The sequence below is a fragment of the Poecile atricapillus genome, chromosome 10, assembly GCF_030490865.1.
Source record: "Poecile atricapillus isolate bPoeAtr1 chromosome 10, bPoeAtr1.hap1, whole genome shotgun sequence".
Classification (NCBI taxonomy): Eukaryota; Metazoa; Chordata; class Aves; order Passeriformes; family Paridae; genus Poecile; species Poecile atricapillus.
The window spans coordinates 20,770,370-20,794,494 of NC_081258.1; the positions used below are offsets into that span (position 1 = coordinate 20,770,370).

The 24,125-nt window shown below is 63.1% G+C and overlaps 4 protein-coding genes across 13 annotated transcripts; 3 read left to right on the forward strand and 1 right to left on the reverse strand.

The window, feature by feature from the left end:
• Positions 1-547: 547 nt before the first annotated feature.
• Positions 548-5,761, forward strand: RPL13 (ribosomal protein L13). Its single transcript, XM_058845804.1, has 6 exons — positions 548-635; positions 808-920; positions 1,770-1,911; positions 3,232-3,405; positions 4,694-4,750; positions 5,564-5,761. The coding sequence occupies exons 2-6, from the start codon at positions 817-819 to the stop codon at positions 5,720-5,722; spliced, it is 636 nt and encodes a 211-aa protein (XP_058701787.1). The 5' UTR covers positions 548-635; positions 808-816; the 3' UTR covers positions 5,723-5,761.
• Positions 5,762-7,186: 1,425 nt separating this feature from the next.
• CPNE7 (copine 7) lies at positions 7,187-13,911 on the forward strand. Of its 9 annotated transcripts, XM_058846277.1 has the most exons (16): positions 7,187-7,445; positions 8,109-8,493; positions 10,417-10,599; positions 10,668-10,742; positions 11,100-11,174; positions 11,251-11,334; positions 11,420-11,509; positions 11,646-11,744; positions 12,090-12,176; positions 12,257-12,316; positions 12,401-12,534; positions 12,643-12,697; positions 12,860-12,911; positions 12,979-13,112; positions 13,225-13,461; positions 13,666-13,904. In XM_058846277.1, exons 2-16 carry the CDS (start codon positions 8,287-8,289, stop codon positions 13,801-13,803), a joined length of 1,710 nt encoding a protein of 569 aa, XP_058702260.1. In that variant the 5' UTR covers positions 7,187-7,445; positions 8,109-8,286; the 3' UTR covers positions 13,804-13,904. The 9 variants fall into 9 exon arrangements, with proteins under 9 accessions (XP_058702260.1, XP_058702257.1, XP_058702254.1 ...); XM_058846274.1 differs by having other exon boundaries at positions 11,646-12,176; XM_058846271.1 differs by having other exon boundaries at positions 11,646-12,176; positions 12,979-13,461; positions 13,666-13,911.
• A 2,873-nt stretch (positions 13,912-16,784) lies between these two features.
• Positions 16,785-18,812, reverse strand: LOC131582719 (sulfotransferase 2B1-like). The gene is made up of 6 exons (XM_058846176.1): positions 18,566-18,812; positions 17,973-18,181; positions 17,697-17,823; positions 17,532-17,626; positions 17,278-17,458; positions 16,785-17,200 (listed from the first exon to the last, which is right to left on the reverse strand). The coding sequence occupies exons 1-6, from the start codon at positions 18,795-18,797 to the stop codon at positions 17,085-17,087; spliced, it is 960 nt and encodes a 319-aa protein (XP_058702159.1). The 5' UTR covers positions 18,798-18,812; the 3' UTR covers positions 16,785-17,084.
• Positions 18,813-18,888: 76 nt separating this feature from the next.
• DPEP1 (dipeptidase 1) lies at positions 18,889-23,780 on the forward strand. 2 transcript variants are annotated; one of them, XM_058846179.1, is made up of 11 exons: positions 18,889-19,468; positions 19,857-19,985; positions 20,981-21,113; positions 21,310-21,442; positions 21,517-21,667; positions 21,763-21,832; positions 22,505-22,681; positions 22,765-22,849; positions 22,924-22,999; positions 23,112-23,247; positions 23,475-23,780. In XM_058846179.1, exons 2-11 carry the CDS (start codon positions 19,873-19,875, stop codon positions 23,649-23,651), a joined length of 1,251 nt encoding a protein of 416 aa, XP_058702162.1. In that variant the 5' UTR covers positions 18,889-19,468; positions 19,857-19,872; the 3' UTR covers positions 23,652-23,780. The 2 variants fall into 2 exon arrangements, with proteins under 2 accessions (XP_058702162.1, XP_058702161.1); XM_058846178.1 differs by lacking the exon at positions 18,889-19,468 and having other exon boundaries at positions 19,757-19,985.
• The last annotated feature ends 345 nt before the right edge of the window (positions 23,781-24,125 follow it).

Genomic DNA, 24,125 nt, shown 5'->3' on the forward strand with positions numbered 1-24,125 from the left:
CTGCCAGCACTGCTGTGCCATTGTTCCCAGGCAAAGGCTGTGGATCCCACTGCTGTGGCACCTGGCAGCTGCCCAGGGACACAGAATTCCCCCATCCCTCTCCTGCTTCATGGGAGATAATGCTGCTGCCCCAGAAGGGCGGGGAGCAGGGATCCTGCCCTGGGCTTGGATGGGGATTCCTCAGGGATTTGGGATCCACATAACTCCTGCCCAGTGTCCGTCCCATTCCCCTGCCCAGGAGCTGCCGGGCACGGGAGCGGGCACCGAGCTGCTGCTGCCGATCGAGCGTGGCTGCGGTCCCGTGTCCCCGCGTGTGTCCCCGCGCGTGTCCCCGCGCCTGTCCCCGCGCCTGTCCCCGCGCCTGTCCCCGCGCCTGTCCCCGCGCGTGTCCCCGCGCCTGTCCCCGCGCCTGTCCCCGCGCCTGTCCCCGCGCCTGTCCCCGCGCCTGTCCCCGCGCCTGTCCCCGCGCCTGTCCCCGTTCACCCCGCTGTGCGCGGCCCCTTTAAGCGGCTGCCGCCCCTCGCTGGCCCCGCCCCTTTCGAGCCGCTCCCGCGCTGCCCATTGGTCGCCGCCGGGGCATTTCCGGTGCCGCCGCGCCAGCGCTTCCTTTCCGGTCGCCATTGTCGTGGCGGGAGGTGAGTGAGGGCCGGGGGCTCCATCCGCCGCCATCCGCCCGCCGGGGCCGCGCCCGCCGCCGCCACAGCCCCGCGCGGGGCCGTGGGGGAGGCCCCGGGGGCGCCGATGGGGCCAGGCATGGGCTTGGGGGCGTGTCGGGCGTCCCCGCATTAACCGTACCCGTGTCCGCAGGCCGCAGCCATGGCGCCCAGCCGCAATGGGATGATCCTGAAGCCCCACTTCCACAAGGACTGGCAGCGCCGAGTCGCCACCTGGTTCAACCAGCCCGCCCGCAAGCTCCGCAGGTGAGTCCCGGAGCTCCGGGAGCAGCGGGAGGGCTTGCCCGGCTGCTGCGGGGCCGCTTCCGAAGCCAGGGCGCCGTGGATTTGTTTATAGACATTCCCCGCTCGGGGCGAGCCGCTGCCAGCCGCAGCCAAGTGATGAGACATCTCCGGAATCGCTGCATCCACAGTGATGAACGCTCTTCCCTGGGTCTCTGATGGCAGCGGCCGCTCCAGGGCAGCAGGAGATGCCTCCCTGCGAGGGCAGGACTGGCACATGCGGTAGAGATGCCGTGGCTGTCACAGGTGGGCAGGAGGCTAGGGACACTTGGGTTGGACCAGGCGTGGTGTGAGCAGCAGGAGCGGGGCAGTGCCTGTCTCCTCTGCTGGTACTGCTGATGCACACCTGGGACTCTGAGGTTATGTTTGGTTCCTCAATGCAAGACATTGAGGAGCTGGGAGATGTCTAGAGAAGGGAATGGAGCTGGGAAGGGTCTGGAGCACCAGGAGCATATGGGGGGCCTCAGCCTGGAGACAGGGAGGCTAAGGAGGCACAACTCCCTGACAGGAGGGGACAGCCAGGGGGGTCTGGGCTCTGCTGCCAAGGAACAGGGACAGGAGGAGAGGGAATGGCCTCAAGCTGTGCTGCAGGAGGCTCAGGTTGGGCTTCAGGAGGAATTTCTTCCTGGAGAGGGAGGTCAGGCCTTGGCAGGGACTGCCCAGGGAGGTTTGGAGTCCCCATCCCTGGGGCTGTCCCAAGTAAGGGCTGGATGCAGCACCCAGTGGGGATAAGGTGGGGGTCAGACACAGGTTGGACTCAGTGACTCGGAGGTAATTCCCAAGCTGAAGGATCGTGTGATTCTGCCATTCCAGGAGGAAGGCTCGCCAGGCCAAGGCTCGCCGCATCGCCCCCCGCCCCGTGGCTGGGCCCATCCGGCCCATCGTGAGGTGTCCTACAATCAGATACCACAAAAAAGTCCGTGCTGGCAGAGGCTTCAGCCTGGAGGAGCTTAAAGTAAGTACAGAGCATCAGTTCAAAAAATCCAAATAAAATCTGAGCTCAGCTGCTTCTTCTGTCCTGCACAAGGTGACTTCCTCAGCTGTGCGTAAGGTAAATGTCTGTTTATCTGGTCAGACTGTCACTTAAAATTCCATTAAAATCGAGCTGAAATAGGGGAAATCGAGGTTGGATACACAAAATAAATTATTCCTTGTGAGGGTGCTCAGGCCCTGGCACAGAGTGCCCAGAGGAGCTGTGGCTGCCCCATCCTTGGAAGTACCCAAGGCCAGGTTGGACAGGGTTTGGAGCACCCTGAGATAGTGGAGGGTGTCCCTACCCTTTAAAGAGTGGAACTTAAAGATCTTTAAGGTCTCTTCCAACCCAGCCAATTCAGAGATTCTACGAAATTTGAATTCTAAAAGAGCCTTGAGTCTCCTAAACTTTTTTGGAGGGAATGGGAAGATTAAGATCACCTTTGTTAATTGTTTCTTTATTAAACATTTTTGTGCTAATTCTAAATATTTTAGCCAGTGTTTCCATGTTGAGGACCAAATAAACCCAGCTCAATTTAGTTTTAAGAGTAGCAGGGGATATTGTACCAGGAGGAAGAACCATTCAGCACAGCTTCTCAGGGTAATAATAGTTGGATTAGTCCAGATAGTTGGATTAAAGTGGGAAGTGTTTCCTGTTCTCCATTCCTTGTCCCTGTGAGCTGCCTAGGTGTGCTGAGCTGGTCTGCAGGGTTGCCCACTGTGTATCTGTGATCAGATTCTACATCAGGACTCACTGACAGCCCCCAACTGCCTCTGCGCCTGGTTCAGTGTCTTAATTAAAACATTTATAACTGAAATTGGTGCACTGAGGCAGGGAAATTGTTCTTCTGGGTGCCAAATACTTAATTACTTATTTCCTTTAATTTTTGGGTAATGGCAGAACACAAAGTAGGATGCAGCTGTTAGTCTTCAAAATGAAAATGAGTTTTTTGTTTAAGTTAGTAAAAAAAATAATTGTTTAATGTTGTTTCAGATGGTTAGGAAAAAAATCCTGATGTAATGCAGCTCCTAGTATTCAGTGAGCTGACTCATAAATGTCTGAATCCAAGTTTAAATGTGTCCCACAGGGGGTGCACTTTGCTCCTCTAGGGAAATCCATCTGCAAAAATCAGCCTGAGGAACATTTTAAGCACTAAGATTCACCAGGACACCCTTTGTTGGTGTAGTTGGTCCCTCAGCTGATGCCCAGCCTTTCTCCAGACCCTGCATCCCTGCTGGCTGTGCTTGAATCCCTCCCTGGCTCTTGGGATCATGCTGACACCGCTCTCTTCTCTCTCCTCAGCTCGCTGGCATCAATAAGAAGTTTGCCCGGACTATTGGGATCTCCGTGGATCCCCGCAGACGGAACAAGTCCACCGAGTCCCTGCAGGCCAACGTGCAGAGGCTGAAGGAGTACCACTCCAAGCTCATCCTCTTCCCGAGGAAGCCAGCCATGCCCAAGAAGGGAGACAGCTCTGTGAGTGTCTGACTGCTGGAAATGTGTCCTGTTCTGGGTGGTTTGGTGTCAGGCAGAGCTCCTGAGCCTTCTCCCGTCATAGGAACCCCATGGTTCTGAGCCTGGCACAAGGCCAGGCCTGGCAGGGTCAAGTCTAACGAGGTACTCTGGGTTGCAGTGGCACTTCAGCCAGGCATTTGGCTGAGCAGCTGCTGGCATGTTTTGGTGCTGATTCCTGGAGTTTTGATCCTTACTCAGCCAGTTGAGTTTTGGTTTAGAGAGCTAAATTGTTACAAGGGCTGGAAATTGCCCTTGGAGTCAGTTCTGCCGGTGGAAGGCTGAGGGACAGGCTGTGAGTGGCTCCAGAGCTGTGTGCCAGGCAGGCTCCAGAAGGGAATTGTTATTGACATTCAAAAATGGTTTTCATTAAAACCTCTCCAGGATCAGAGCAGAGCTGTGTTCCCTGGCTCTGCTGCCAGTAGATCCAGGGAACACAAGGTTGAGTTCAGACTGTCCTCCTGTCTTGTGGGGAATCTGGCAGCTCCAAGCTGCTTAACTCCATCTTCAGAGCAGGGAGGAAGGGCCTCGAGCTGAAACACTGATTCAGATGTTTTTGCTGGAAGTCACTTGTACTCAGTAAACGTTCAATCATCTTTGTCTGATGAAGTGCTCTTACAAAAAGCTGGAATCAACCTGAGAAGGAGTTGCTGAGAAACGTGTTGGGTGTACATGAGCTGTGGGGGCTCCGCCTAGAGAAAAGGAGGCTCAGGGAATGGCTTCAGTTTGTGCCAGGGAGGATGGTTCAGGTTGGACATCAGGAATTGCTTCCTGGAAAGGGTGGTCAGACATTGGAAGGACCTGCCCAGAGAGGTTTGGAGTCCCCATCCCTGGAGGTGTCCAGGGAGGGAATGGATGTGGCACTCAGTGCTCTGGGCTGGTGTCAAGATGGGAATCTTGATAATGGATGGACTTGATAATGATAGAGATCTTTCCAGCCTAGGTGATCCTGTGATCCTGTGTAAATTGAGAACAGCACAGTTGGTGTCAAAGCTGTCCCAGCTGGCAGAGCTGAGGGCCGCTGCTGCTCTGGCCGGATCTGGGCACAGCGTGGGTTGCCAGTGCAGCTCATCAGTGCCAAATTTTCTGAAGTGCTGTGCTCGTTACCGTTTGGTGTTAAAGCTCCTGTCAGGATCATTAGCACCATGTTTAAGCTGGGTACCTGCATACAGACAGACTGTGCTATAGCTGAGATTTTAGCCAGAGAAGTTTAAATTCTGTTCTTCTAACATTCTCATCTTCTGTTGTGCAGCCAGAGGAACTCAAGATGGCCACTCAGCTCACAGGACCTGTTATGCCCATCAAGAATGTAAGTGTCATTTAATCATGTTCTCTGTGTGATGTGATTGAGGTTGAATTTGGGGAGAGGGTTCTCTCTTTGCTGTCTCGCAGCTTCGGGGTGGCTGTCTCCAGGCATTGCACATCCTGGATCAAAAACCCCCCAGGAATTAGTCTTTGAGAGAACTGTGAAATTGAGGGTGCTCTTGGTTTAGCTGGGGTAGGAGTGTTCAGACAGGTTCTGTGGTCACTCTTTGTCCCTAAATCCTCTCTGCTCTCAGTATTGTCACAAACAAACCTCTGGTCATTCCCTGCAACTCCCTGACCGGAGGGTGGAGCTGGGAGGAGGGTCGGGCTCTCCTCTCAGGTGACAAGTGACGACAGAAGGAGAGGAAGCAGCCTCAGGCTGTGCCAGGGGAGGCTTAGGTTGGATATTAGCAAAATTGCTCCATGGATCAGGCTGTCCATCCAGCTGCACAGGGCAGTGGTGGAATCCCTACCCTTGGAAGTTCAGAAAACAGGTAGATGTGGCACTTGAGGACATGGTTAGTGGTAAACAATGGTGCTGGGCTGACGGTTGGGCTCGCTATTAAAGGTCTTTGCCAACCTTAACAGTGCTGCAGTTCTGTGAAGCCTGCCTCAGGTTTCCCGTGGTGCTTGTTTGTATTCCTGCTCCAGTGTGCTCTGTGCTGGAGCACGAGGAGCCAGCGGGAGCGGAGCAGGCTGAGGGCAGGGCCTGTAGATGGCACGAGCGCTCCGCTCTGCTCCTCGCTGGGATAACTGTGGGAAGCACGGCTCCCGGCTCCGAGGGGCAGGCTGTGACTGTCTGGCGCTCTCTCCACAGGTTTTCAAGCGGGAGAAGGCGCGTGTCATCTCAGAAGATGAGAAGAACTTCAAGGCCTTTGCCAGCCTTCGCATGGCCCGGGCCAACGCCCGCCTCTTTGGCATCCGCGCCAAGCGCGCCAAGGAAGCGGCGGAGCAGGACGTGGAGAAGAAGAAATGAACTGTTCTCCCCAGAACTGTCAATAAAAAGCCGTAGAGAGCCGAGTGTGCTGTGGTTTTGGGGCACATGTACGGAGCGGAGCCGTGTGCCCGTGGCAGTACAGGGATGTGTTCGAGCGTGGGAAGCCTCGTTTGCTGTGATTGGAGGCTCCACATTTCCCTGGAAGCGAGTTAAACACCTGTCTTGTGCCCACTCCTCTGCCTTGGCAGGGCTGCAGCCTGGGCTGCCTTCTGCTCTGATTCTGAGGGGCTTTAGGGGTTTTTGGCAGCTTTGTCTGCTGCCCCCTTCCCTGCCTTTCATGCCAGTATTCCTGGTTTGATGATTTCCACACCTCTCTGTGAGGCAAAGCTGTACAAGTTGGGTGTCGTGGTGAGGGTCATTCAGGTGCTGCCCACATGGGGAGCTTTCCTTGCTTTTGGGGGGCTACAGCAGGAGCAAGGTGTGGCCCAGCCCTTCAGCTGGGCTTGGAGGGAGCAGAGTCCCAGGGCTGGACTGTGCTTCTCTGCCACCTGGCACTCCTGGCCCTTGGCTCAGCCCCTGCTACAGTTTTGGGGCCCTTTTAGCTATTTCTTCCTGGCTTAAAGGCTGTCCCATGGTAGGTGTGGCACTTGGGGCTACTGTGGTGGCATCAGCAGTGCTGGGAAGAGGGTGAACTTGGAGTCTTCCCAACCCAAGTGATTCTGTGATACTTCAAGTGGCACCACAGGAGAAAGGGGGGGTTCTGGCTGGTCCTTGTGGCTGTTTGGATCCCAGGCTCTGGCTGTGCCTGGGCAGGGGGCTGAGGGGTCACTGGGATGTGTTGGTGGCACCAGAGCTGCTCCAGGAGCACTCACCCAGCCCATTGATCAGTTCTGGGAAGGATGGGATGGGATAGGGCGGGGCACTCGGTGCTGGAGCCCTGGCACAGCTGCGTGGATCTGGGCGGTTCAAAGAGGCAAGGTGTGCCCGGTGAGGTGTCCTGCTGTGTCCCGTGCCTCCTGCCCCACCGAGCCGTGCTGGGGGCTGTGAGGGGAGTGGGGAGGAGAGTGGCCTATTTCTGACAGGCAGGCTGGGGATTAGCTCCTGAAGCCCGGGCCCTGCGCTGCCCTGGTGCTTGTTAGCCCTATCTGCATTTTAATCCCTCCAAATTTGAGCTAATTACATCATCTTCCATAAAGCTGGGTTGACAGCACCGCAGTCAAGCAGCAGTGCTGGCGGGACAGGGGTGGGAGGGGGTCCCGAGCTGGGGACTCAGCATGTGGGGCTCCATGTGCATGGAATGTGGGTCTGGATGCTCCAGCATGTGGGGAGGGCACCCGGAGGGTTTGGGGGACCCCGCCCTTGTGCTTGGGCTGTTGGCTCAGAGTGTGGGGTGCTGGGACCAAGGTGGCCTCGGGTACCCCATGGGGAGCAGCTGGGGAGGGTGGGGGGCTGTGGCTGTGCCACGGGGGCCTCACTTGGGGCAGGAGCTCCTGCCCTGGCACAGCCAGCGGTGTTGGGAACCCTGGGGACCCCGCTCAGCCCCGGTGCAGGGTGGGCTCCGCTCCGGAGCCGGCAGCGAGGCAGTTAACGGAGCTTGTCATCCATCTCCCTCTTAGGGCTCCGCTCCCGAGCTGCAGCTTGAGTCAGTTGTGTGGAGGTGGCAGCGGCAGCAGCTCCGGCGGGCACACCGGCACACCGGGCACACCGGCACCCCGAGCAGCCCCTGCCCCGCCGTGCCCCAGCCCTGGCCGCCAGCACCCAGGTGAGGGGGCGATGGGCAGGGTGGGAGCCGCTGTCCCCTCCACTGAGCCGTGGATGATGCCAAGGGGTGCCCGCGATCCCGGGGAGGGGCACGGTGCCCACCGGAGCTGGGGCACCACGTGCCGGGGAGGGCCTGGGCGCTGCATGACTTCCCCAGGAAACTTTGGCCGGGCAGGAGAGGGCACAGGTGGGCTCTGCCCTGCCCCAGCCCGGCACCCTGCAGGTGGAGGGACAAGCCCCGGAGCGGGGCCGGGACTGGCAGAGCCCCTCGCTGACCCGGCAGCATCGCCTGGCTCAGTGTTAGCCTCCGGGGGGAGGATGGACGGCGTCCCCAGCACAGGGGGAATCCATCACCTGGTGGCGCAGACACGGAGTTGGTGTCCCCACTCCCCTCCGGAGAGCCCTGCCCGGGCTGGGGGTGCCGCCCGCAGGGGTTTCCACTCCACAGCCCCACACGGGGCACCCCAGGGTGGGTACCCCACCCCACTTAGGTCCCCTTTCCCCTCGGGATACATCCTGCCCCTGGGCTGCGGCTGGGACAGAGCTGGGCACGGCCCTGCAGGACCACGGGAACCCCCCCCAGCAGTGCCCATGGCGCTGGCTGTGATTTGGGGGCACTCGGGCAGTGCTCCTGCTCACCCCACTGTGCTTTGATGCCTTGCAGGGCCCCGCGGAGCCATCGGGACCAGAACCGGTCACCCCGCCCCGGAGAGGGTCCCGGGGGTCCCTGTCGTGCCACCGGGGCCGTGCCTGGCACCGCGGGGCGCCGTGCCCCGGGCATGACGGGCACCTGCCCGGCTCCCTGACGGCGCCCGAGGCAGCGGCCGCCCCCCTCGCCCCCCATGCCCTTCGCCCACGGAGCCGCCGGTCCCCCGGCGCGCCCGGCCGGCATGGGCGCCGTGCCCGAGCCGTGCCCGCAGGCACCGCTGGCCGTGCTCTCCAAGGTGGAGCTGCGGGTCAGCTGTAAACACCTCCTGGACAGAGACACCCTCAACAAGTCGGACCCGTGTGTCCTGCTGCTGATGCAGTCCCAGGGCCAGTGGATGGAGGTAGGAGAGGGCGGAGGGGCACGGCTGGCACCCACCGGGCAGGGCAGGGCAGGGCGGGACCCGGGGCAGGCTGGGCACAGGGCGGTGGATGGAGGGGGGTGCAGGGAGGGGTGCAGGAGATGGTGGGGGGCGAGGTGCAGGGTGCAGTGCAGGGGTCAGGGTGCAGGAGACAGTGCGGAGCAGAGTTCAGGGTACAGGAGACAATGGGGTACAGGGTGCAGAAAGTGGTGCAGGGTTCAGAGCAGGGATGCTGGACGGGGTGCAGGAGGTGATGCATAGCAGGGTGCATAGTGCAAGACAGGTTGCAGAGCTCAGAACGAGGTGCAGGGTTCACACCAGGGTGCAGGAGATAATGAACAATCTGCTGGGTGCAGAATAAGGTGCAGGGTGCAGAGCACGGTGCAGGGTGCAGGGTTCAGAATGGGGTGCAAGGTTCAGGGCAGGGTACAGGGTGCAGAGCAGGGGTGCAGGAGATGATGCAGAGCAGGGGTGCACAGTGCAGAACAGGGTGCAGGGTGCAGAAGGAGGCCCGGGGGTGATGCAGGGTGGGCAGGGTGCTGTGGGGCACCGGGCAGCCTGTGGGGATGGTGCCAACACTGCCTCACATCCAGCCCACTGGGGCTGCAGTGGGGCTGGGGAGCGGGGCGGGGCGTGGTGGCTCCAGAGTGGCTCCACTGCCCCGGGACAGGGACAAGGGACACCTCAGCCCCCCCGGGGTGGCTCAGGGCTGGAGGGCTGCTGATGACACTGGCACTGGAGCTGATGCTGGCAGTGAGGCTGGCAGACACCGGGGTGGCACTGGGGCTAGCACGGCTCCTTCCATCCCTCCCCACACTGATCTCTGGGCTGCTACCGGCAGCTCGGCTCTAATCTCGGCCGTTCAGCTGGCGGATTTAGCACTAAATCCCTCGGCGTGTCATTGACTCTGCTCGAGCCAGCACGGAGCCAGGGGGGGACAAGGGCCCCGTGCCAGCCGCGGTGTGCTGTGCCATGCCAGACACTCGTCCCCGGCTGTGCCACAGTGCCACGCTCTGTGTGCTGTGCCATGCTGTGCCACGCCACGCTCCATGCTGTGCTGTGCCAGCTCCAGGAGACAAGAAAGTCCCTTCTGAGCCACCTTTTGGAGTGACTCCTGTCCCAGCCAGCCTGTGTCCCCCAGAGGAGGCGGTGCCTGAATCTGGCTCTAAGAGTCGAGATGGCCTTGGACCTGCTGCTGGACCTGCTGGGCTCGAGGCACCCAACAGCCACATCCCCAGGATGAGGGGCTGGCAGTGCCCGCGCAGGACGGACACGGGTGGCTGAGGCAGGGTGGTGGCAACGTGGGCCCGACAAATGATGCGGGACTGGGCAGGCAGGGGCCAGGGGCTGGCAGGGTGCCCTGGCCAGGATGTGTCCCCTTGAGTCAACTCTGGCAGGGACGGGTGTGGGGGAGGCTCCGGAACTGCTCAGCACCCGCTGCCAGCGCAGGCAGGAGACGCTGAGCGCCCGCTGCCCACTGGGGCCACCAGGGTAGGGGCTGGTGACCCCCAGGCATGGCCACTCCAGGACAGACACAGCAGCTTGTCCTGGCACCAACCCACTGCTCCTCTCCAGCAGAGCTGTGGCGAAGCAGAGTCTCCTTGGATGACCACAGGGAGCCCATGGGAGCAGCGCCCCAGAGCCAGGGCTGGCACACTGGAGGCTGTGGGGGGCACATGGGGCTCTTCCAAGTGCCATTCACTGGGGCACAGCTGGGGCTTCCCTGCATTCCCTATCCCTTCATCCTTCATTCTCCCATTCCTCATCCCTGTATCCCTCAGCCTGGCATCCCCCTGTATCCCTCATCCCTTCATCCCCCATCACAACAGCCCCGTTCCGCACCCCTGTCTCCCCAGTCCCTGTGTGAGCTCTGGCACCCCAAGGCCCTGTGCCAACCCCACGCAGGTGGATCGCAGCGAGGTGATCAAGAGCAACCTGAACCCCGTGTTCGCCAAGATCTTCACGGTCGATTACTACTTTGAGGAGGTGCAGAAGCTGCGGTTCGAGGTGTACGACAGCCACGGCCAGGCCGGTGTGGGCACGCACGATGACGACTTCCTGGGGGGCATGGAGTGCACCGTGGGGCAGGTGAGCCTGGGGACCCCTGCCCAGGGACCCTGTGACGGTGGCCCCTCCCCAACCCTGGGCTCTCGCAGATCGTGGCACAGAAACGGGTGACGAAGCCGCTGTTCCTCAAGTACGGGAAGTTTGCGGGCAAGTCCACGATCACGGTGAGCACCGTGCTGGGGGTGACAGTGGGGTGGGGGACACTGGGCACGGGCACATGGGTGGCACCGGGATGGGGTGCACAGGTGACATGGGGCTGGAATCCTGGGATGGCACCAGACAGGACGTGTGATGGAATGGGGTACTGGGACCTCCGGGTGGCACTGGACTGGATCGGTAGGGTGGCACAGACCCCTGAGGGTGGGCTCAGGGTCCCCGATGGCATCTACTGGCCATCCTGAAGGTCCCTGCTGTGCCAGGGAGGCACGTGGGACCCTGTCCCCTGCCAGGGCACCACAGGGAGGTGGTGGGTGGGGGGCAAAGCTGTGCTAGGCACTGAGCACCCCACGGCCGCCTCTCAGATCATCTCGGAGGAGATCTCGGGCAACAACGGCTACGTGGAGCTCGCCTTCCGCGCCAAGAAACTGGACGACAAGGTGAGCCGGGTGCCCGGGGGGAAACAGGGCAGGGCAGGCAGGGTGGGCAGTGCTCTCTCTCATCCTCCTCCCCCAGGACCTCTTCAGCAAGTCAGATCCCTTCCTGGAGATCTACCGCATCGACGATGACCGCAGCGAGCAGCTGGTGTACCGCACCGAGGTGAGCCCATGGCGGCACCGAGCCCTCGGCTGCCCCACGGCCACCCCGGGGGCTCCCCAGCCCCACTGAGCCCCCCGTCCTGCAGGTGGTGAAGAACAACCTGAGCCCCATCTGGGAGCCCTTCAAAGTCTCCCTCAACTCGCTCTGCAGCTGTGAGGAGAAGAGGAAGCTGAGGGTGAGGAAGAATGTTGGAGACCCCCATTCCTGTCCTGGGGGCATCTGTACCCCAGCTTCCCCATCTGGGGACCCCACAGTGCTGGGAATGGGGCTGAGGAGCCCCTGGAGCTGGGGCTGAGCTGTGCCTGTCACAGTGCGTGGTGTGGGACTACGACTCGCGGGGCAAGCACGACTTCATCGGGGAGTTCTTCACCACCTTCGAGGAGATGCAGAAGGCGATGGGGGAGAACAAGGTGGGACATGGGGACACAGGGATGGCCTGGGGGTCACCCTGTGTGCTGCCAGCAGAGCCTGTCCTAGCAGCCACCTTCCAGCTCCTCCTCTGGGTTTGGTGTCGTTTTCTTCTCCCTGCTCTCCTGTTTGGGGAAGGGATGGTGGGTTTGGGGTCTTCTGGGGAATCAGGCATGGATGGATGGGGTGGCTGGAGCCTGGGGGTGGTTGGGAGTGGGGGAAGGCAGCTGCACCCTGGGGCTGTGGGGGTGCAGGGTTATCGGGCCACGGTGTCCCGGGGCCGGGGGTGCCAGGCCAGGCCGTGGCCCGGGCAGGGGCCGCAGGCAGCGCGGGTGCCGGTGCCACAGGTGCAGTGGGACTGCATGAACCCCAAGTACAAGATCAAAAAGCGCAACTACAAGAATTCGGGGGTGGTGGTGCTGCTGGACCTGAAGGTGAGCGCCTGTGCCGGGCCGTGCCGAGGCTCCGTGGGCCGGTGTGGGGCAGGGCTGCCTGACACGGCTCCCTCTGGAAGATCCACAGGGTTTACTCCTTCCTGGATTACATCATGGGCGGCTGCCAGATCCATTTCACGGTGAGCAGCGGCCTCCCCTCCCAGCCAGCAGGGACACACCAGCGGCCCTGCTCACCCTGGTGGCCCCCCCTGCCCCCCCACCAGGTGGCCATCGACTTCACAGCCTCCAACGGGGACCCCCGAAACAGCTGCTCCCTGCACTACATCAACCCCTACCAGCCCAATGAGTACCTCAAGGCGCTGGTGGCTGTGGGTGAGATCTGCCAGGACTATGACAGGTCGGTGGCTCTGGGGGTCCCCGGGGCCACACACATCGGTGATGTCCCCCTTGGGGTCAGAGCTGCTGCTGACAGGCACTCAGTGCTGGCACACCCCTTCCCTTGCAGCGATAAGAAATTCTCTGCTCTGGGCTTTGGTGCCAGGATCCCCCCCAAGTACGAGGTGAGGGGGTCTCAGGCTGCCAGCGCCCTGTGGCACCCCAGGGATGAGCTCATCCCTCTGGGTGCCCTCGGCTGTGGCACAGGTGGGGTTTGGCAGATGCTGGGGGCTGTGGTAAGGGGTGCACCAGCTGCCCCTACCCCTCCCTCCCCTCCCTCCCTCCAGGTCTCCCACGACTTCGCCATCAACTTCAACCCCGACAATGATGAGTGTGAGGGTGAGTCCAGCTCCAGAGGGGCGGGACCCATGGCTGGGATGCCCCTCACCCCTCGTACACCCCACAGGCATCCAGGGCGTCGTGGAGTCCTACCAGAGCTGCCTGCCCAAAATCCAGCTCTACGGCCCCACCAACGTGGCTCCCATCATCTCCAAGGTGGCTCGCGTGGCGGCTGACGAGGAGCGGACCAAGGAGGCGTCGGTGGGTGCCGCTGTCCCCGCTAGGGCGGGGCTGAGGCCTCGCACACTCGTGACACTCGTGGCTGCTCTGGCAGCGGGGTCAGGCAGCCCCCCGAGCATCCCTGTCCCCCCAGCAATACTTTATCCTGCTGATCCTGACGGACGGCGTGGTGACGGACATGGCGGACACGCGGGAGGCCATTGTCCGGGCCTCCTACCTGCCCATGTCCATCATCATCGTCGGCGTGGGCAACGCCGACTTCACGGACATGCAGATCCTGGACGGGGACGACGGCGTCCTGCGCTCCCCCAAGGGCGAGCCCGTCCTGCGCGACATCGTCCAGTTCGTCCCGTTCCGCGAGTTCAAGAACGTGAGTGGGGCAGTGAGAGCTCCTGCCTTCCATTCCCGGCCCTTCCCTCCCCTCCCATCCTCTCCCGTGCCTTTCCATCCCCTCCCATCCCACCCCAGATTTGTCCTGTCCCTTCTTTCCCTCTCTCATCCATCTCGTCCCCTCCTGTCCCCTCCTGTCCCCTCCCCATGTCATGGCTCACCCCGGTGTCCCCGGTGTCCCCAGGCGTCACCCACGGCCCTGGCGAAGTGCGTGCTGGCCGAGGTGCCCAAGCAGGTGGTGGAGTACTACAGCTACAAGGCCTTCCCCCCGCGCTGCCCCCGGCCCCCCAGCCCCGAGCCCAGCCTCGGCTCCCCGCAGTGAGGGACCCCCAAACCCCAACCTCATCTTTCCCTAGTGAGGGACCCCCAAACCCCAACCTCATCTTTCCCTAGTGAGGGACCCCCAAACCCCAACCTCATCTTTCCCTAGTGAGGGACCCCCGAACCCCAACCTCATCTTTCGCTAGTGAGGGACCCCCGAACCCCAACCTCATCTTTCCCTAGTGAGGGACCCCCCAACCTCATCTTTCCCTAGTGAGGGACCCCTGAGCCCGACCCCAGCCTTGGCTCCCCCAGTGAGAGTCCCCCAGTGTCCCCCAGCCCTGGGTTGTCCCAGTGAAGGGGACCCGACCCCAGTCTCAGCGTGTCCCAGTGAGACCCCCCCACTGTCCTGGTGTGGCGTGGGGACAGTCGGGGTCCCCGCCAGGCCCTGCCCTGCCACAGCCCCCCCGGCTGGGACATGGGGAAAGTCCCATCTCCCCAGTGCAGGACACCCCCGGCACTGCTCGCTCCTGGAGCTCTGTCCCCTGTGGCCCAGACCCACCCCTGCTGTCCCCTCGGTCCCCGCTTCTCTGTCCCTGTGATATTTGGGGCTGCATGATCCCCCCAATAAAGCACCACCCCTGTGCCCATCCTGCTGTCTCTGGGTGCTGACCCCCACCCTCCGGGGATCAGGAGGGGTGGGTAGAGAGCCTGGCAGGTCCTGGACGCTGCCGTGTCCCCTCTCGGTGACATCATACTGCCTCACCTGGTGACAAGAGCCGAGGGCAGCCCCAGCCCCCACATTTCGGGTGCCCGTGGCCGGCAGCGTGCCGGGAGCGCTGGAGCAGCAGCGGCTTTGATGTGCCAGAGCTCGCCCCGCTGTGCTGCGGCCCCGAATCCAGGGCATGGAGCAGAGAGAGGCGGCAACGGAGCGGGCACTGCTGCCCAGCACACGGCCACTGCCACGTGCTGTGTGCCCTGTGCCGTGTACCCTGTGCCGTGTACCCTGTGCCGTGTGCCCTGTGCCATGTGCCATGTTCTGTGTGCCCTGTGCCGTGTGCGATGTGACATGTGCTGTGTGCCATGTGCCACATGCCATGTGCCACATGCTCTGTGCCATGTTCTGTGTGCTGTGCCATGTGCTGTGTTCCACATGCCCTGTGCCATGTTCCACATGCCCTGTGCCATGTGCCATGTTCTGTGTGCTGTGTGCCATGTGCCACGTCGTGTGCTGTGTGCCATATTCCCTGTGCCATGTGCTGTGTGCCGTGTGCCATGTTCTGTGTGCTGTGCCATGTGCTGTGTGCCCTGTGCTGTGTGCTGTGCCATGTGCTGTGTGCTGTGCCATGTGCTGTGTGCTGTGTGCCATGTTCTGTGTGCTGTGCCATGTGCTGTGTGCCCTGTGCCATGTTCTGTGTGCTGTGCCATGTGCTGTGTGCCCTGTGCCATGTTCTGTGTGCTGTGCCATGTGCTGTGTGCCCTGTGCCATGTTCTGTGTGCTGTGCCATGTGCTGTGTGCCCTGTGCCATGTTCTGTGTGCTGTGCCATGTGCTGTGTGCTCTGTGCCATGTTCTGTGTGCTGTGCCATGTGCTGTGTGCTGTGTGCCATGTGCTGTGTGCCCTGTGCCATGTTCTGTGTGCTGTGCCATGTGCTGTGTGCCCTGTGCCATGTTCTGTGTGCTGTGCCATGTGCTGTGTGCCCTGTGCCATGTTCTGTGTGCTGTGCCATGTGCTGTGTGCCATGTTCTGTGTGCTGTGCCATGTGCTGTGTGCCGTGTGCCATGTTCTGTGTGCTGTGCCATGTGCTGTGTGCCCTGTGCCATGTTCTGTGTGCTGTGCCATGTGCCGTGCATCGTGCTGTGCCATGTGCCGGGCACTGTGCCACATGCTGTGTGCTGATGCTGCCAGCACGGTGCCAGCAGATGCTCCTGGCAAGGTGACATCCCCAGGGGCAGGGTGTGCCCAAGGCCACCACAGGGACTGAGACTGGGGCCTGGCACAGCCTCATGGGGTAGGGGCCACCTGAGAGCTGCCATGTGGGTGCCACTGAGCGGGGCTCCAGGAATCTGCCATGTCCCTGGCACAGGTACAGGTGCCAGGCTGTCCCCACCTGGGTGTCACTCACCGGGCCGGCTCTGCTGGCCCTCGGGCACCGCTGGCAGCACAAGGTCCGGGCGGGGCACAGTACCTGCACCCCCTTCAGCACCTATTTATAGTTCTTGATTCATCTCCCTTCAGACGGGATCATGGATGTTGCCGTGGAAACCCAAACCTGGCGCCTGCGAGGCTGCAGCAGGGGCCGCTCCTGGTGCGGGCAGGAGCTGCCCTGGCACCCCAGTCCTGGGGCCGGATGGGTGCCCCAGGGTGGGTGCAGAGGGACCCCACGGGCTGGGGGTGTCCAGAGACACCTCGCTGGGCTGTCCCCACCCACCTGCAGGAGGGGCTGGCAGGGGTGGCAGGGCTGACAAGGCTAGCAGAGGGGGCAGGAGGAGCAGGACACTGGTGCCACTGTCCCACTGTGCCTCCTCAAGGAGGGTGTCACCACCTCCCCCCTCTCAGCCAGCCCTAGCCCTAGCCAGGGGTCCTGCTGGTGCCAGGGCCAAGCCCCCACCCTGCAGGGGAGGGTAAGGAAGGCAGTTATTTATTGACTGAGCCTCTGTGTGCTGGGGGGCTCGGGGGGCTGCCTGCCTGGGACACCCCAGGGTGCTGGGGGTGTGGAGCAAACACCCCAGGTGGGGAGAGGGACAGGGGAGCATCCAACCAGGGTAATCGAGGCAGGGGGCACTGGAAGGGGATCTGCTGGGAGGGAAACTCCAGGGGTGGAGGGCCCTGGGCCCTGCCAAAGGAGCCAGCTCCGTGCCAGGAGCTCTGCTGTCTCCCTGCTGTGACCCCAGGCCGTGCTGCCCCCCCCGGTCATTGCCCCCAGCCGTTGATAATAAGGTCCCCGGGGTGTGTCCCCACCCCAATGTGTTCCTGATAACAGCAGCTCTTCCAGCTGCCGGCGCTGCTTCCCGCCTCACACCCATGGGAACAGCTGCCTGCCTGGGAACAGCAATAAATATTTATTTCCATAGGGCGGGATGGGCGGAAAGGGGGGGTCACGGCCCTGGCCGGGGGGAGCGAGGCCACGGGGATGGCCACAATGCATGGCCGGAAAAGCTCCCCGTCCCCAGGGAGGTGGGATGGTGCCACGGCTCCCCACCAGCCCCCCAGCCCCGTGGGACCCCCTGGTGCCGGGGTGACGCAGGGAGTGTTTTATGGGGTGCCTGCGGGGGTCTCTGCAGGGTCTCCATGAGGTTCTCAGCAGGTGAGGGCTCAGCGTCCCCCCAGAGCCCAGGTCCTTCAGGCCATGGGCCACTGCGAGGGCAGCTCCACGTCCCCCATCTCCTCCTGGTAGCGCCGGTTGAAGAGGGCGTTTTGCTCGGGGGAGAAGTGGCTGCGCCAGTCCCCCACCACCCCTGTGGGACAGAGGGGACAGGGCGTGAGGGTCCCTGCAGCCGCGCCCCCCGCGTCCCTCAGCCCAATTCCCCCCCACCTTTGCGCATGAAGCGGCCCTGGCTGTGGTCCATGATCTCGATGGGGATGAGGGAGTAGTTGGCCATGGCGTTGTCCCGCATGGCAGAGAAGCTGCAGTGCTGCTGCAGGGCTGCCAGCGTGGCCGGTGCCAGCGGGCAGCCCAGGAAGTCGCTGAGGCGCTGCGCCGTGCCACGCAGGTCCTGGGCCAGGAGCACGGTCAGCACTGGGCACCAGCAGGGACGGGGACAGGGACGGGGACCCAGCGGGGCTCACCTGGTGCAGCTCCTCGTAGGTGACGTACAGGATGTCCAGGAGGTGCCGCTGGCCCAGCCAGCCCTTGACGTGGTCAAACCAGGAGCCGTAGTGCACTGGGGGGAGGCGGGGGGTAATGGGGGGCCCTGAGGCTGAGTCCCCCCCACAGACTCCCCCAGTCCCTACCTGTGCCCTCGAGGAACTGCTTCAGGAAGGCATCGAAGGAGCTGGGGTCGGGCAGGAACTTGGCCAGGTGGTGGAAGTGGTAGAAGGAGACAGCGACGTCTTTGGGGTTCCTGGCCACATAGATCACCTGGGGGGGACACAGTGTCACCCCCACAGCTGGGGGGATTCCTCTCTGCCCCGCTCAGAAAGCCCCCAGCGTTTCCCCGGCTGTGGGAAGCCCGGTGGGTGTGGGATGTCCCTGCAAGGACCCCCCAGACTGCCGGGGACCCCTCGCACCTTGGCCTTGCTGCGCTGCAGGGCGGGGGCCAGGACGTGGGCGGGCAGGTGCGTGGTGAGGAGCCGGCGGGTCCCGGTGTCCCGCAGAGCCTCCCGGCAGTAGATCTGCTCCAGCCAGGGCGCCCGCTCCCAGTTGGGAATGGTCTTGGCTGGGCGGGCATCTCCAAGGCTGAAGAGCAGCGTCAGGATCTCCTGCATCCAGGTGGTGCCTGCAGAGGGGGGTGTCAGGGTGTGGCACCATGGAATGGCACCGCACTGGCACGGGCAGCACGGATTGGCACCGCAAGGCACGGCTCAGTCTGTCCCGTCCCATCCCCGCTCCTGCAGCGGCGGCTGGGCTGGCGGGGCCGTGTCCCCCCTCCCCGAGCCCCCAGGGACACCAGCGCAGGGCTGGGGACAGTCCGGCAGCAGGACAGGAGCTCAGGGACAGAACCTGCCCTGAGTGGCCGCGGGGACCAGGCGCGGGTGTCTCCAAGCCCGGCCACCTCCCAGCCCCGCCGGCAGCTCTGGAAGAGCCGCCCCGCTCCAGGCCGGGGTCCCAGCCCTGTCCCGCCGCGTCCCCTCGTTGTCCCCGTGTCCCCCCATCCCCTCACCCGATTTGGGGTAGGTGGCGATGAGCACGTCGGTGGGGCGGAAGGTGAAGGCGGCGGCGAAGCCGAGGGACTCCTGGGTGTGGAGGTGGCCGGGCAGGGCGATGCCCGCAAAGGTCTCGGTCACCTCCATGCGCTCCATGGCCCGGCCGGGCGGGACGCGCCGGGAGCCGCTTAAATAGCGCCGAAAGAGGAAGCGGCCCCGGCGGGCGGGGTCCGGAACCCCCCGGCACATTCCTCCCCGGGAGCCGGGAATCCGGCCGCGCTGGGGCCATCGCCGGGAGAGCGCTGCTGGCAGGGGCTGGAGACACCCGGGATGGGATGGGAGGGGATGGGTGGGATGCGAGTCCTCCCTTCCCAGACCCATCACCGCAGCCGGGACAAACGTGGGGGCCACGGCACCTCGGGAAGGGGCCCAGGGAGGCCGAGGGATGCGAAGCCCGCACCGTCCCCACCCCGAGCTCCCCTTGGCTGGCACCGGAGGAGGGGGTTCCCATCCCAGCACACCCCAGGATGAGGTGTCCCGTTGGACCGGCCATCTCCACGTGGCTCCATGCCATTCCCAGAAGCCCCACCAAGGCCTCTTGCAGGGAAGGACACCGCAGCTGGAGCCAGCAGGGATGCGCAGCATCCGCAGGATGGTGGTGCCTCAGTTTCCCCTCGGGACGCAGCAGCGGGACCGGAGTGCGGGGGATCCAAGCACACACGGAGGAGCAGCAGCAGCAGCCCCGCACCACGGCCGTGCCACCCCGGTTGCTTCCCCCGGGCATGCGGCTGCTCCGGCGCCATGGCGGGGGTGGCTCTGGGGGGGCTGGAGCCCATCCCAGCCCCGTCACCGCACGCAAGCCGGAAAACTTAATTCACAGCCGGCGCAGGCAGGGACTGCCCAAGTGTCCCGGGGCCGGGGTGAGCGGGGCCAGGGCTGCTGGGGGTGCCGGGGATGCTGGGGGTGCCAGTGCCGAGCTGGGGGTGCCGATGGATGCCAGTGCTGGGGAGGATAAGGCGGGGATGGGACTGGCACTTTCCCAACCAAAAATAATCTGGGCTTCATTAGAAGGATTGGGAGCGTCACCGCGGCTGGGAGGAGAGGCCGTGGCACGGCACAGCCACCAGAGCTGGCTGGGGGAGGCCGTGGAGCCCTGGCACTGCCAGGCGGGCACAGGGCACCCAGGGAGGGGTAACGCTGCGCTCCTGGTTATTCATTGACGGCGGGAGGGGACAGAGGAGCGCGGGGCAGCCATCCCACTGCATGTGCTCACACGGTGGTGGCAGGTCCCCTCTTTGTCCCCAGCAGCACCCAGCAGGAGAAGATGCCAGGAGGGAGTGTGTGGGTTCTGGTGCTGGCGCTGGCACTGCCCAGCACCGGACAGCAGCACCTGGAGGAGGCCAAGAGCATCATGAACACCACGCCAGTCATCGACGGGTGAGCAAAGGTCACCTGGCCCTCAGCGTGCCCAGCTGCTCCGTGTCTGTGGGAAAGCCCCAGCTGGGAAACCCTACTGGGACAGCCCGGTGGGAGATCCCCATGCCAAGCACCCCAGAGCTGTGTGGGGACAGGGGACAGCTTTCCCAGGGGATCCCCATGCCAAGCACCCCAGAGCTGTGCGGGGACAGGGGACAGCTTTCCCAGGGGATCCCCATGCCAGGCACCCCAGAGCTGTGTGGGGACAGGGGACAGCTTTCCCAGGGGATCCCCATGCCAGGCACCCCAGAGCTGTGTGGGGACAGGGGACAGCTTTCCCGGGGATCCCGTGGGACTGCCCATGCAGCCGAGGGGATCCCCGGCACCGCAGCCCAGCAGGAGTGGGCAGGGTACCGGGAAGCCGGGGTTAGGCTGCCCTGGGGGAAGTTCCTGCTCAGTCCTGAGCGATGTCCCTGTTCCCTTCTTGGGACCCTCAGGAGGCTCCAGTCCCCCGCTGCATTCCCTTGTGGGTCAGTGCTGTGCCTCTGGAACAGGGGGCAGGGCAGGGGGAGCAGGGGGATGTGACAGGAGCAGGAAGTGGCGCCCTACCCTGACCTTGCCACTTCCCCAGTGGCACCGCTGGCTGTGGGACCTGCGTGCCAGGATGTCCCTGCGGTGACACCCTTGTCAAAGGGATGTTGGGCTGGCTCCCCTGGGTGTGAGGGATGATGATGAGTTGGAAAGTGCCCAGGAGGGTCCCTCTGGGGGTCCCACAAGGGACTGTCTCCAGTTCCTGGCTAGAACTGCTTGGGGGGCTTCTGGCTGAGGGGACAGGTGGGTGGGCAGATGAGAGGAGGGTGGAGGATGTATGGATGGATGGATGGATGGATGGATGGATGGATGGATGGATGGATGGATGGACGGATGGATGGAATGACAGCCAGATAAGGGGACTGTGGGTGGGCAGCTTGAGGGCAAGTGGGCCACTCCTCAGTGCCCATCCTGTCCCTGCCCAGGCACAATGACCTGCCCTGGCAGCTCCTCCAGAAGTTCAACAACCAGCTGAGGCTGCCAGCAGCCAACCTGACACTGCTGAACGGCACCCACACCAACATCCCCAAACTGCGCCAGGGGCACGTGGGCGGGCAGGTGGGAGCACAGGGACGGGCACTGGGGTGGGCTCTGGGGAGGGCAGGAAGCATCAGGGTGGGTAGGGGCACCAGGGTGGGTACGAGGGAGGGTGGGGGGCACTGGGTGGGCAGGGACACCAGGGAGGGCAGCAGGGTGAGCACTGGGGTGGGCAGTGTGGTGGGCAGTGCCCGTGCTGAGGCGGTGCCCGTGGCAGTTCTGGTCGGTGTACGTGCCCTGCGAGACGCAGAACAAGGACGCGGTGAAGCGCACGCTGGAGCAGATGGACGTGGTGCAGCGCATGTGTGACCTGTACCCCGAGACCTTCGCCTGCGTCACCGACAGCGATGGTGAGCGGGGACAAAGCAGCACGGGGGTGCTGATGGGCGTGCCCAGCCCAGCTGATGCCCCCGCCCTCCCGCAGGCATCCGGGAGGCGTTCCGGAGCAGGAAGGTGGCCAGCCTCATCGGGGTGGAGGGCGGCCACTCCATCGACAGCAGCCTGGGCGTCCTGCGCACCCTCTACCGCCTGGGTGCCCGCTACATGACCCTCACCCACAGCTGCAACACCCCCTGGTAGGACCCCCAGGGGGGACACAGAGGGTGGCAGCGCTGGCGTGGGGGGACGCAGTCAGAGGTGTGGCCACTCTGATGCTCTCCCTGCTCTGCAGGGCTGACAACTGGCTGGTGGACACCAAGGATGAAAACCCTGTGCACCATGGCCTCTCACCCTTTGGGAAGGTGAGGAATAACATCAGCAGTGGTGTCTGGGAGCAGTGGCATTGGAGGAACCTGGTACTGGCACCCACCGGTCCCAGCCTGGGTGCAGTGTTCCATCCATCCATCCATCCATCCATCCATCCACCCATCCATCCATCCATCATCCATCCATCCATCCATCCATCCATCCATCCATCATCCATCATCCATCCATCCATCCATCATCCATCCATCCATCCATCCATCCATCATCCATCCATCCATCCATCCATCCATCCATCCATCCATCCATCATCCATCCATCATCCATCCATCCATCCATCCATCCATCCATCCATCATCCATCCACCATCCATCCATCCATCCATCATCCATCCATCATCCATCCATCCATCCATCCATCCATCCATCCATCCATCCATCCATCCATCATCCATCCACCATCCATCCATCCATCCATCATCCATCCATCATCCATCCATCCATCATCCATCCATCCATCCATCCATCCATCCATCCATCATCCATCCATCCATCCATCCATCCATCCATCATCCATCCATCCATCCATCCATTATCCATCCATTATCCATCCATCCATCCATCCCATAAGCCAAAAGCCACCCAAGCATCCCCACAGGGGACCTTTCCCATGCATCCCTCAGCCCCCCAACCCCATCCCTGTCCCTGTAGACGGTGGTGGAGGAGATGAACCGCCTGGGCATGATTGTGGACCTGGCCCACGTCTCAGTGGACACAATGAAGGTGGTGCTGAACATCTCCAAAGCCCCCGTCATCTTCAGCCACTCTTCCGCCTACAGCATCTGCCAGCACCGCCGCAACGTGCCCGACGAGGTGCTGAAGCTGGTGGTGAGTGTGGGGGCACAGCCAGGGTGGGACAGGGACTCTGGGGGCTTTTGGGGGGGCCGGGGGCTCAGGGCTGTTCCCCCCAGGCCTCCACGGGCAGCTTGGTGATGGTCAACTTCTACAACGCCTACGTGACCTGCAGCGACAAGGCCACGCTGTCCGACGTTGCAGGTGAGGGGGTGCCCGGGTGGGTGGGGGGTGGCAGTGACCCCCCCTGCCCTGCTGACCCCGGTCACCCCCCACAGACCACATGGACCATGTGAAGAAGGTGGCCGGTGCCCAGGCTGTCGGCTTCGGTGGGGACTACGACGGGGTCACAGGGTAAAGGGGGTGATGGTGTGGGATGGGATGGGTGGGGGTGTCCCCTCTGCACTCTGTGTGGGCAGCTGGGGGTGCTGGGAGTGGCCCAGCTGGGAGCTGTGGGCTGGCACAGGGTCCCTACTGGCCTGGAGGACGTCTCCAAGTACCCGGCGCTGGTGGCCGAGCTGCTGAAGAGGGGCTGGACGGAGCAGGAGGTGAAGGGGGCCCTGGCTGAGAACCTGCTCAGGGTCTTCAGCAGAGTGGAGGAGGTGAGTGGGGCACAGGGATGTACAGGGACAGGGGGACACGTGGCACAGGGACACTTGGGGCAGCAGACACAGCTGGAACATCGGGGCATGGGGCACTCAGGAATTCACGGGCACACGGGGAGGGACACATGGGACACTGTGGTGGCACAGGCAATGTGGGGTGGCAGGGGCTCTGTGCGGATGGGCTCTGCCCCTCACAGTGAGAACCCACCCTGTCCCCACGGCAGGTGAAGAGGAGCCTGCAGGACACAGCTGCCCACGAGACCCCCATCGCCTTCGAGGAGCTGGAGGGGCCGTGCAGAACCAGCTACGGCTACCCCACGGATGCCGGTGCTGCCCTGCGCCCGCCGGCAGCCCTGGCACTGGCGCTGGCGCTGGCGCTGCTCCTCTCCGTGCTCTCCTAACACCCGCCTGCCACCGTGGCACCGTGCCCGGGGCTGCCGGGCTGGGCACGACCCCGCGCCCCTTCCTGCCGGATCTGCCGGCAAAATAAAACCGTGGCTCGAGCAGTGCCGGCAGTGAGTGTCCGTGTGGGGCTCTGCGGGACCAGAGCCCGCTCCTGGCTGCAGATGTCGGGTCCCCCCGCCTGTCCCCGGTCCCCCCGGTGTCCCCGGCGGGGCAGAGCGGCAGGGGCCCGGCGGAGCCCACCCCGGCACACCGGGAAGCTGTAACCGCACCGGGAGTGACACATCCCGGCAACACCTGGCCAGGGCGGCTGCAGCGCTGCCTCCGCAGGATGCTCCCATTAATCATTAGTTAATTAATTGGCTACTTAATTATCTCCTTAGCAATTTCCTCTCGCATTCAGGAACAGGCTGTGTTCGGAGCGGGGGCGGGAGAACAGGCAGGAGAAGGAGAGCCATCTTCCTGTGGCATTC